Source organism: Hyperolius riggenbachi, chromosome 11 (assembly GCF_040937935.1).
Source record: "Hyperolius riggenbachi isolate aHypRig1 chromosome 11, aHypRig1.pri, whole genome shotgun sequence".
In the NCBI taxonomy this organism is placed as follows: Eukaryota; Metazoa; Chordata; class Amphibia; order Anura; family Hyperoliidae; genus Hyperolius; species Hyperolius riggenbachi.
The window spans coordinates 105,305,929-105,318,895 of NC_090656.1; the positions used below are offsets into that span (position 1 = coordinate 105,305,929).

The following is a 12,967-nucleotide window of genomic DNA, read 5'->3' on the forward strand; positions in this document are numbered from 1 at the left end:
CATTACCTGCTGGCAAAGAACCACAACATGTCTGGACTGCTGTGACTCCACGGGAGGCTGCAAATCCAGCACCAGTAATGAGTGCTAACAAGCGGCCAGCCAGTGCAGTAGAGCAGCTGATGGGAAGTGAATTCACCGCCTGTCAGCTGCTCGTCTGAAAGAAGCCATATGTCATGAGAAATGGCCAACCACAGCTGGTTCTCCCTCTTAAATTACAAAGAATCTCCCTCCACCAAATGTCCCCCACAGACTAACATTTCCTAAAGCTCCAACATTGACAATGTGGAAGTTTCTGGTTGGCATCCATAGTGCTTTCTGAGGAAGGACCCAGCCTCCCACAATGTCTTGCGTGCACGGATGCCAGAAAGCCGTTGGGAGCTGTTGGGAGCTGCAGGATGCATAGAAGACGGTGCCTGGAGGATCAGTAAGTAGTTTATGCCCTGCAAACCCCCAGAGGCAGGCATGCCAGTTAGTTTAGACTTCCAGTTGCCTGAGTTCTGGATAACGGGGACTTTGCTGTACACTGCATTTGGGAGATTACAATACAAGGCGAGGAGGTTGAATCACCCACTTACACATACACGATACTGCTGTTCTCTATGCTTACTGACTTCATAAATTAAACTTCAATGATTTGCTGAACTTTTCTTTTCGCTCCTTCCCTGCTCACAAGAGTGTGTCTCATAATCACCCAGATGTTTTAGGCTCTTTTCTCACTATATCTTGTGTCGCAGCAAACAATATGTTTGCAAAAACACAATGAAATTATATTTCAATGGCGCTTTCACACTGGCATGTTTGCAGTACAACGCATTCCGTCAGGATAACGCACTGCATGCTATACCTTACCGGGTAATGCGCACAGTTCTGGGTGCGGTACAAACATAATTCTATGGACTGTATGCTGCATTGTATGTATCGCAACCCATCAAAAACATGAGATGCTTTACCATGTGACTTTTGATCAACATTGCATTGCCATGCTATTTTTATGGATGCTCAACACACATATACAGTGGAGGAAATAATTATTTGACCCCTCACTGATTTTGTAAGTTTGTCCAATGACAAAGAAATGAAAAGTCTCAGAACAGTATCATTTCAATGGTAGGTTTATTTTAACAGTGGCAGATAGCACATGAAAAGGAAAATCGAAAAAATAACCTTAAATAAAAGATAGCAACTGATTTGCATTTTATTGAGTGAAATAAGTTTTTGAACCCCTACCAACCATTAAGAGTTCTGGCTCCCACTGAGTGGTTAGACACTTCTACTCAATTAGTCACCCTCATTAAGGACACCTGTCTTAACTAGTCACCTGTATAAAAGACACCTGTCCACAGAATCAATCAATCAAGCAGACTCCAAACTCTCCAACACGGGAAAGACCAAAGAGCTGTCCAAGGATGTCAGAGACAAAATTGTAGACCTGCACAAGGCTGGAATGGGCTACAAAACTATTAGCAAGAAGCTGGGAGAGAAGGTGACAACTGTTGGTGCGATTGTTCGAAAATGGAAGGAGCACAAAATGACCATCAATCGACCTCGCTCTGGGGCTTCACGCAAGATCTCACCTCGTGGGGTGTCAATGGTTCTGAGAAAGGTGAAAAAGCATCCTAGAACTACACGGGAGGAGTTAGTGAATGACCTCAAATTAGCAGGGACCACAGTCACCAAGAAAATCATTGGAAACACATTACACCGCAATGGATTAAAATCCTGCAGGGCTTGCAAGGTCCCCCTGCTCAAGAAGGCACATGTGCAGGCCCGTCTGAAGTTTGCCAATGAACACCTGAATGATTCTGTGAGTGACTGGGAGAAGGTGCTGTGGTCTGATGAGACCAAAATAGAGCTCTTTGGCATTAACTCAACTCGCTGTGTTTGGAGGAAGAAAAATGCTGCCTATGACCCCCAAAACACCGTCCCCACCGTTAAGCATGGGGGTGGAAACATTTTGCTTTGGGGGTGTTTTTCTGCTAAGGGCACAGGACAACTTAATCGCATTAACGGGAAAATGGACGGAGCCATGTATCGTGAAATCCTGAACGACAACCTCCTTCCCTCTGCCAGGAAACTGAAAATGGGTCGTGGATGGGTGTTCCAGCACGACAATGACCCAAAACATACAGCAAAGGCAACAAAGGAGTGGCTCAAGAAGAAGCACATTAAGGTCATGGAGTGGCCTAATCAGTCTCCGGACCTTAATCCAATGGAAAACATATGGAGGGAGCTCAAGTTCAGAGTTGCACAGAGACAGCCTCGAAACCTTAGGGATTTAGAGATGATCTGCAAAGAGGAGTGGACCAACATTCCTCCTAAAATGTGTGCAAACTTGGTCATCAATTACAAGAAACGTTTGACCTCTGTGCTTGCAAACAAGGGTTTTTCCACTAAGTATTAAGTCTTTTATTGTTAGAGGGTACAAAAACTTATTTCACTCAATGAAATGCAAATCAGTTGCTATCTTTAATTTAAGGTTATTTTTTCGATTCTCCTTTTGATGTGCTATCTGCCACTGTTAAAATAAACCTACCATTGAAATGATACTGTTCTGAGACTTTATTTCTTTGTCATTGGACAAACTTACAAAATCAGTGAGGGGTCAAATAATTATTTCCTCCACTGTAGTGTGAAAGTAGCCATATATCCTCTTCAGAGAATATGAAATGTAGAGGCTGCAGTCCAAGTAACAGGAACTTTAGCCTCTATAGCATGTGAGCAAAGGCTGTGTTGCAAATACTAAGGCTGGTTTCACAGTGGGACGTTACAGGCGCACGTTAGAGCAGCCTGTAACGCAGCCCACCGCACAGTAATGAAAAATCAATGGGGCTATTCACAGTGCGGACGTTGCGTTACATTGTAACGCTGCGTCACAAGGCAACGTACTGCATGCAGTACTTTAGACGCGGCTGAGCCGCGTTAGACTGCTTGCACATGCTCACTAATGTTGGGGAGGAGCGGAGAGCGGCCAGGCACATGGCTAATTAATATGCACTGCACGTTATGACGTGCAGTGTTTACTTCCTGGAGCAGCCGCTCTGTGCGGCGATTGGCCGGCGGGACCACGTGATGCCGCATGCGCACAAGAGTGCGCATCACGGCATCACTGACGCCAGAGTGAGCTGCACAACGCGGCTCACTCTGACGTCCAGATCCAGCATCACCAGGCGTTGAGTTAGGGGGACGTTATGCGACCTTAACGCCCCCTCTAACGCAACGTCCTGGTGTGAAATTAGCCTAAATGTGAATGCAATACTTTAGTGGTCTTTCAAATTCTGCAAAATAGAACACATGCTGCATCAGTAAAACTGCAATGTAAGGCGAAGAATAGGTTGAATTGCCCACTTAAATATGCTATCATAACTATAAAGGTCTCTTTTACATTAGAGCACTTTCTTTGCATTGTAAATAGGTGAAAACAGAGGCGCCAACACGAATAAAATAGTTAACATCAAATCAATTTAAAAGGGGGAAGTTGGTGGACTCACCTCCCTCATGAAGAAAAAAAAACGGACAATGAGACGTTACTATAAATTACAGTAACATTTATTAAGAAGCTCCAAGTATGCAACACGTTTCACGGGTCACTATCCCGCTTCATCAGGCAATAGATGTGGAGAGTACAATATCAGGTCTATAACATGGCCGAGCGCCTGATATTGCAAAAGGACCATTACTAATTTTAGAAAAATGGTAGGCAGGCGATTTCTGTGTATTACATATTACATCAGTGTTCTCTCCCAAAACATTTTCTAGCCAGGTGGCATGAAAAAGTAGCTGGGTAGGGCGCAATCGGGGAATGCAGGGCTGGTGCAACTCTGCTTACAGCATAGAAAGAGGATGAGGAGGCGAGACGATGACAGCTGGAGCACCTGGCTAAAAGAGCCTGGGAGAACACTGAAGAGCTGTCTACTGCTGTCCAACTGACAGAGAGCGGTCTACTACTATTCAACTGACAGAGAGCTGTCTACTACTATCCAACTTACATAGCTGTCTATCATACAACTGACAACTGCTGTCCAACTGACAAAAGAACCGTCTACTGCTATCCAACTGACAGAGAGATATCTACTGCTATCCAACTGACAGAAAGCCATCTACTGCTATCCAACTGACAGAGAGCTGTCTACCATCCAAATGACAGAGAGCTGTCTACTGCTATCCAACTGACAGATAGCTTTCTACCATCCAACTGACAGAGAGTTGTCTACTACTAGCCAACTGACAGACAGCTTTCTACCATCCAACTGACAGCTGTCAACTACTATCCAACGGACCTGTCTAGTACCATCCAACTGACAGAGAACGGTCTACTACTATCCATCTGACAGAGACCTCTCTACTACTGTTCAACTTGACCTAGCTGTCTACTATCCAACTGACACAGAGAGTGGTCTACTACCATCCAACTGACAGCTGTCTACTGCTACCAAACTGACAGAGACCTGTCTACTACTAGCCAACTGACAGAGAGTGTTCTACTACTATCCAACTGACAGAGACCTATCTACTACTGTCCAGCTGACAGAGAGCTGTGTACCATCCAACTGGCAGAGAGCTGTCTAATACCATCCAACTGACAGAAAAACGTCTACTATCCAACTTACATAGCTGTCTACCATAAAGCTAACAGCTGTCTACTACTATCCAACCGACAGAAAGCTGTCTACTACTGTCCAACTGACATAGATGGCTACCATCCAACTGACAGCCATCTACTGCTATCAAAATGAAGAAGACCTGTCTACTACTCTCCAACTGACCGCTGTCTACTGCTATCCAACTGACCGCTGTCTACTGCTATCCAACTGACAACTCTCTACTGCTTTTAACTGACAAAGAGCTGTCTACTATCCAACTTACATAGCTGTCTACCATACAAATGACAGGTGTCTTCTACTATTTAACTGACAGAGAGGTGTCTACTGCTATCTAACTGACAGAGAGCTGTATACTAGTATCCAAATGACAAAGAGCAGTGCTCTCCCCAGAATTTTTTCCAGCCGGGTGGGGTGTGAGGGAAGAATGCAGGGCCGGTGAAACTCTGCTTACAGCATAGGAGAAGGATGAGGAGGTGTGCAAATGACTGCCGGGTGCTTACCAAAATTAGCTGGGTGGAGCACCCGGCTAAAAGAGCCTGGGGAGAATACTGTACATATTTATCTCATTCTACATGTTCTTCTAATTAGAAAAAATTTATCTGAACAGCAAATCTTCATTTACTCAGGTAAGGGATTATGTACAATCTTACCAAATCAGAGCTAGTCTAGTTAAGTAGACCCCATGGGAAACCTCATAGACCAGCTCCACTCCCTGCATTAAAAAAAATGAATGTGGCCATTGGCCAGCTACTTATCTGGGGCTTCTTTTAGCCCCCTGAAGTTCTTCTGATCCCTCACCGTCAGTCCGTACTACTCCTTTCCTTCGCTGCTCCCCTCCTGAAAGTTGGATTACCCTGACTGCTGACGTCGCTGGGAGCTTCCTGCACAGGTGCGCACTGGTTTGCATTTATAGACACATCTGAGGACTTTATAAATAAAAAAATCCACTTACATGGGGCTTCCTCCATCCCCTGCCAGCCGTCCTGTGCCCACGCCGCAACTCCACTCCACGCTGGTGGTCCGTGGTCCCCTTTGGCGCAAGATGCCAACTGTGCCTGCGTGAGTGGCTCTCAGAGTTGCGCTGACGTCGTCCGGACTGTACTGCACAGGACAGCCCAGAGACGTCAGTGCGACTCAGTGAGCCGCACAGTGGAACGCAGGAAGATGCCTACCTGGCGAGTACGGCATCTGCACCAGGGGGGCCGGGAGCCAATGTAGCTACGGCGAGGGCACAGGTCAGCTGCCAGGGGCTGGAGGAAGCCCCTGGTAAGTAGATTTCTTTTTTTTTTCTTGTTTCCTTGGACCTTCCCTTTAAGTCGCAAAATCCAGAAGTGTGCTGCGTCAGGAGACCTTCCTTCAAATCGCGGCAAGCTCACTAATTTGGTCACAACCACTAATTTATAAAACGATACTCTAAAATCGCACACCAGGACTCTTGCCTGCGGCCTTCATGCTGGATACACACGGTGCGTTCAAGCACTTGATGCACCGCTCGATTCCCGGCCGCTCGATTATTTCCGAGCGCATTTCGATGATTGTTAGGTCGATTAGGCACAGCGCTCACTTCAGCTACTTAACTTTACTAAACCTATTTGGTTGGTTGCATGGAGTCTGTTTCCTGCTGTGTCCCCTCTACCCTCACCAAATCTAGATGATAGAAGGGTAAGCAGAATGATAGTACCTTGCATTTTACATGAAAATGGTAAGGTTGTACAAATAGATTGTTTCATTAGTGGGCACCTTCAGACTGCTAAAATCCCTAAATACAAATGATTTGAACTGCTGCTTACTCTGAGCGACTATATACATATTCTTCCTATGTCACACAGACACGCCCCTGTGTGACAATGACACTGTGTACAAACAACACACGAGCAAGCTTCAGCCTACATAAGTATACCTTGTTTGCTCAGCCTCTGCTGGACTACTACAACCAGCTTGTCCTGCTCCTGGCATCACACACCTGCATGCCTCTTCTGCTCCACCAAGGCGCGCTGTCGCCCAATGGGCGCTACTGCATAACCGCTCTAGCCGTACTGTGCCCCCCCCCCATAGGAGCTAAGCTCTATGGTACCGAATCCACCGCTCTAGCTACGCTGTCCCCGCCTCTATGATTTGCTGTTTCCAGTTCCGATAGGTGACGGCCTGTTGCTGTCTATTTTCGCGCCTGTCGCTTGGTTTGTCGCAGCGGCAGCAGCTTCACCCGGAGGCACCATGTCGTACAATTACGTGGTGACCGCTCAGAAACCCACTGCGGTCAATGCCTGCGTGACGGGTGAGTGCGACAGCCAGCCCTGTGCCTCCCCCCTGCATAGTGCTGTGTGCCAAGAGCTCTATCCATCTCCTACCAATGCACTGCCAGATCTGTGTGCCCCCTTTCTAGCAATGCACTGCCAGATCTGTGTGCCACCCTTCTAGCAATGCACTGCCAGATCTGTGTGCCCCCTTCTAGCAATGCACTGCCAGATCTGTTTGCCCCCTTCCAGCAATGCACTGTCAGATCTGTGTGCCCCCTTCCAGCAATGCACTGTCAGATCTGTGTGCCCCCTTCTAGCAATGCACTGCCAGATCTGTGTGCCCCCTTCTAGCAATGCACTGCCAGATCTGTGTGCCCCCTTCTAGCAGTGCACTGCCAGATCTGTGTGCCCCTTCTAGCAATTCACTGTCAGATCTGTGTGCCCCCTTCTAGCAATGCACTGCCAGATCTGTGTGCCCCCTTCTAGCAATGCACTGCCAGATCTGTGTGCCCCCTTCTAGCAATGCACTGCCAGATCTGTGTGCCCCCTTCTAGCAATTCACTGTCAGATCTGTTTGCCCCCTTCTAGCAATGCACTGTCAGATCTGTGTGCCCCCTTCTAGCAATGCACTGTCAGATCTGTGTGCCCCCTTCTAGCAATGCACTGCCAGATCTGTGTGCCCCCTTCTAGCAATGCACTGTCAGATCTGTGTGCCCCCTTCTAGCAATGCACTGCCAGATCTGTGTGCCCCCTTCTAGCAATGCACTGCCAGATCTGTGTGCCCCCTTCTAGCAATGCACTGCCAGATCTGTGTGCCCCTTCTAGCAATGCACTGCCAGATCTGTGTGCCCCCTTCTAGCAATGCACTGCCAGATCTGTGTGCCCCCTTCTAGCAATGCACTGCCAGATCTGTGTGCCCCCTTCTAGCAATGCACTGCCAGATCTGTGTGCCCCCTTCTAGCAATGCACTGCCAGATCTGTGTGCCCCCTTCTAGCAATGCACTGCCAGATCTGTGTGCCCCCTTCTAGCAATGCACTGCCAGATCTGTGTGCCCCCTTCTAGCAATGCACTGCCAGATCTGTGTGTCCCCTTCTAGCAGTGCACTGCCAGATCTGTGCCCCCCTTCTAGCAGTGCACTGCCAGATCTGTGCCCCCCCTTCTAGCAGTGCACTGCCAGATCTGTGCCCCCCCCTTCTAGCAGTGCACTGCCAGATCTGTGCCCCCCCTTCTAGCAGTGCACTGCCAGATCTGTGCCCCCCCTTCTAGCAGTGCACTGCCAGATCTGTGCCCCCCCTTCTAGCAGTGCACTGCCAGATCTGTGCCCCCCCTTCTAGCAGTGCACTGCCAGATCTGTGCCCCCCCTTCTAGCAGTGCACTGCCAGATCTGTGCCCCCCCCCCCCCTTCTAGCAATGCACTGCCAGATTTGTGACCCTTCTAGCAATGCACTGCCAGATCTGTGTGCCCCCTTTCTTGCAGTGCTCTTCCAGATCTGTGTGCCCCCTTCTAGCAAGGCACTGCCAGATCGGGTCAAGTAGGCGCACTCTCACAGCCTTGTAGTGCCTGACCTGGGCGCTGCCATACACGTAATTGTAATGTCATGACGTCTGTAACATCATGTCATTACGTCTGCCGGCAATAGCCAGACCCTGAATTACGTCTTCCTCCGAGTTGCTACATCTCGAAGGGGGAATAGGATTTAAAGCTGTAGGATTAGCCATACTATGCCAGGGAAAAAAAAAACATGTATATAAGTAGATAAATACTTGATCTTCTTACATAACACATGTATTGTACTGTCCAAGTTTTTATTTCAGTGAATTTTATATAGTAAATGAAGAGAATTCTGTTCCTGGCGGGAACCATGTCTTTTGCCCACAGTTTAGGCTAAATCCTGATGTCATTTCTGCCTTTTACTTTTTTCTCTTTTCTCCTCCAATCGCTGAGTCACCTCAGCCTTGCTTGTAAACACAAGTGAGCAGAGGATTGTGTTTCAGCTAGGCAGCTAAGCAGGGAAATAAATGGAAGGATAGGAATATACGGTAGATAAAAAGTACCCCCAGCATGCAGCTGTTTGGCACTGACTACTAAAGGGGCAGTGCCCCTTAAAGAGAACCCGAGGTGGGATTTAATTATGTTAGTGGGGCACAGAGGCTGGTTGTGCACACTAACACCAGCCTCTGTTGCCCCATTGTGTGCCTCCAAGACCCCCCTGCCCGCTGCTATACCCTCCGCAGTGCTAGCGACACACAGCGTGTCGCCAGCACAATGTTTACCTATGCCGTGTCTGTTAGCGCCGCTCCCCCGCCTCCTCTGTATCGGCGCTACCCGCCAGCGTCCCTTCCCATCGCTGATTGGAGGGAAGGGACGCGAGCAGGTAGTGCCGATACAGAGGAGGCGAGGGAGCGGCGCTGACTGACACCGCATAGGTAAACTGTGCTGGCGACTGTGGAGGGTATAGCAGCGGGCAGGGGGTCCTGGAGGCACACCATGGGGCAACAGAGGCTGGTGTTAGTGTGCACAACCAGCCTCTGTGCCCCACTAACATAATTAAATCCCACCTCGGGTTCTCTTTAAGTATGTGATAACTAGTCCAAACCATAACAGAAAAAGTTTTGAATGCAGGATTAGCATCTTTATCACTTAATACACTAAGAGCAGTTGCTGTTCAAATTAGATTTTTATGGTGACAATCCCTCTTTAGCCTTGATTCGGTTCACACTGCGCCCAACTGATTGGGCGTCATTATAATACGTACTCAGTGACAGATCTGTGTGTTTCCCTTCTAGCAATACACTGTGGATCTGTTACCCCCTCTTTTTAATGTTAGGCATATTTGTTTTTAGTAATGTGTTGTCACCTCTCCTTCCCTCTCCTAGTTATATATTGCATGATATGCGCTCCTTCTAGGCAGATTCACATTGACATATTGTGGTGCGTTGCTTTGGACTGAATAATCATATAGCAAATGCAATTGTATTGTAATGGTATGTTTACGTTGGGTTGTTAGTGGTTTAGTGGAATCCTTTAGCATAACGCTAGGCATGTTGTGTGTGATTACTGTAGCAGTAAAGCATGCTTTCCATGTACTATGTTTCGCATTGCGCTCATAATGCACAATGGGACTTTTCCCCTTTATTGCGTTATGGTCCAATGGCAATGCTCGTCACTGTGTGAACGTAGCCTTAGTAATGTGCAGGTAAATCTGTCTCGCCTAATAATGTTCAGCCAGATCTGTGTAAACTCTCCTCTCTCTGCACAGCTTGTCACTTGATGGCAGAACGTCAGTAACTGCTTGTTCAGCAGCACCCATGGGTGAGGAGTGTAATACTACTACAACAAAGAGATTGAAAACTGCAAAAAAAATTACAAATGTGACCCTGTGGCAAAGTGCACTGCCAGGGTCATATGCATAGTGCCGCCCCCACTCAGTGATGTACACCCTGCTGGGCGGGAAGTACCTCACTGGGATTCCTGTTGGTTCGTGCATGCACACTGCACTCCGTCGCTTACACAGTGTGTCGCCCATAGACTTTCATTACCCCAAGCTTTGTGCGGTAAAGAGACCCTTAAGCCTATAAAAAAAAAATTTTAAAAATCTGTTTTACTTACCTGGGGCTTCTACCAGACCGCTGCAGCAGTCCTGTGCCCTCGCAGTCACGGCTCCTCCAGTCCCACGCCACCAGCTAGTTTCATTTTTAGCTAACGGGCTTTAAAATGTTTCCTTATCGGTAAATTGAAAAAGGCTGTTACTTTACGGACGACTCTTATACAATAAAAAGGATTTTAAATAGGCTGGAATTACCAGTTCAGGCCAGATATGAATTTCTCACCTTATTTATTGGGCTAGGAGTCACCTTCATGGCATTGGATGCACTTACACTTGAACCAGATTTACCTTTCACATAATGTCACGTCAGAATATGTGCTTCTGACCTTCCTGTGACTAACTTGTTTCTTATAGGGTACCTGAACTGACATGAGATAAATGTGTATGCTCATTCCCAAGCTTACATAGAACTACAGCTGTGCTCATAAGTTTACATACTCTGGCGGAATTTATGATTTCTTAACCATTTTTCATAGAATATGAATGATTACACAAATACTTTTCTTTCACTCATGGTGAAACAACTATGTTAACTCTGAAGTGAGAAGCATATGGAAGCTGCCATATCTCCTCCTAAACAATTCCAGTTGCCTGGCAGCTCTGCTGATCTATTTGGCTGCAGTTGTGTTTAAAGAGTAACTGTCAGGCTGCAAAAGCTAATTTAAACCTCTATTCTCCTGTGTTAAACAGTTTAGAAGGAAGCCAAAAAGGCCAATACTGAAGTTAAAATTCTCTTACTTTTGATGTGTGCTGACAGCAAGGCTCTGTATTCCCAAGCTCTTAAAAGGACGACAGGCCGCATAGCATACTGCAAAGCATTCTGGGGCTGCTTGGGTCCTCCCCTCGGCTGCTAGTGAGAAGTTACAGTCTCATGTTACAACAGCCAGCACTGAAAAATCTCTGGGCAGAGTATACTGCATGAGTCCGCTATTGTTCCTAGCCACATGGCTAATTAATATTCACTGCACAGTAGTGTTGTATTCTTTCTGAGTGGAATCATCAGGAAGCAGGCAGGACATGACGACACATTTGGCTTCATAGGAGACAGACAAACATGGAACCTGCCATGAGCTGTCAGGAGCATCAATCTCTGCAAATACTATATAAAAATTCTGTGAAATCCAAACGTGGACAGTGAAATGCATATGTAATGTAAGTACAGCCAATCTTTAGCTACTGATATATGTGTTTTTTTTTCTCTGAGACCCTATACCTAACAGCTCCTCTTTAAATAACACTAGGAACAAGCCTGTGGCTTATTTTGTCAGCTGTAACAATGTCAGAATTATCTCATCTGCATATGCTTATTCAGGGTCAATGGCTGAAAGTATTAGAGGCATGTTTAATGGCTATTAAAGGTAACCATGTTCACTTGTGATCTGTTTGCTTATAAATAATGGCTGTTTATAAAAGGTCAATGAGTTTTTGGACTCCTGACAGACCCATGCATCTTTCATTCAGTGCTGCCACTGATGTTTTTTGGATTCTAAGTCATCGGATAAGCAAAATAAATGTCAAAGGCTCTGCAGGAAATGGTAGCTGAACTCTATAAAACAGGAAAGGGATCTTCGGTCAGGTAGACCACCTGAAATTTCAGCCAAAACTGCCAGAAAAAATTGTTTGGGATGCCAGAAAAACCCAACAAATAACCTCAGGTGAGATACAGTATGCGGTATGCACAATAAAAAGTGATGGGGTACATGGTAGGCCTGAACGATAAATCGTTTTTGGACCGAAATCGCGATCACGGAAATTATGATTCCGTGATCGCCATAGCAACGATTTTCACTCCCCTCTGTAGCCAGTCTGGCAGTACCCTCTCCCGCTCTATGCAGCGGCGGTGTGCGGCGGCTTAGTGCCAGTGTTTACACTTTCCATGATGGAGGCAGCTCACTCTCTCCACTAACTGTAGAGTGCAGCCAATCAGCACACTCGTGGCGCCGCAGGTCACTCCTCCCAGCATCTCTACAACATTAGCTGGGCGGCTGTTAATCACTTCTTGTTTCGAGCGGCAGACTCCGCCCACCCTTCTTACACTCCGTCCCAGTGGCTTACTCCTCCCAGCACTCCCACATCAAAAACTGGGCAGATTGCAGGCTGAGTCTGCTGACAATCACTTGTCAGCAAACAATCACTACAGTGTTCTCCCCAGAATTTTTTTCCAGCCGGGTGGCATGAAATAGTTGCCGGGTGGCATAAAAAAGTAGCCGGGTGGGGCGAGTTGAAAATGCAGGGCAACTGTGCTTACAGCATAGGAGGAGGTGAGGAGGTGAGCCGATGACAGCCGGGTGGTCACCAAATCTAGCCGGGTGGAGCACCCGGCTAAAAGAGCCTGGGGAGAACACTGCACTATTGCGTCACCTTTTTTTTGTGGTATAAGCGGCAGACTCTGCCTCTTACTTGGCGACTCCCTCCTCCCAGCACTTCCACATCATTTGCTGGGCTGGCGGCAGACTCCGCCCACATGCAAGTCAATCACACTAACATAAGTAGCAGACTCCGCCCACACCCTGTCATTCA

General features: G+C 47.2%; 2 protein-coding genes across 3 annotated transcripts in view; one reads left to right on the plus strand and one right to left on the minus strand.

Annotated features, from left to right (window-relative positions):
• Positions 1-6,651, minus strand: part of TKFC (triokinase and FMN cyclase) — a 54,562-nt gene extending 47,911 nt beyond the window's left edge. For both annotated transcript variants that reach the window (XM_068261496.1, XM_068261495.1), the window contains exon 1: positions 6,502-6,651. The gene's annotated coding sequence lies outside the window, so the exon portion shown is untranslated. The remainder of the gene's footprint in view (positions 1-6,501) is intronic.
• Positions 6,652-6,713: 62 nt separating this feature from the next.
• DDB1 (damage specific DNA binding protein 1) overlaps positions 6,714-12,967 on the plus strand; it is a 67,109-nt gene continuing 60,855 nt past the window's right edge. Inside the window, exon 1 of the mRNA XM_068260951.1 lies at positions 6,714-6,876. Within this exon, the coding sequence (XP_068117052.1) occupies positions 6,816-6,876 (61 nt within the window). The 5' untranslated portion in view covers positions 6,714-6,815. The remainder of the gene's footprint in view (positions 6,877-12,967) is intronic.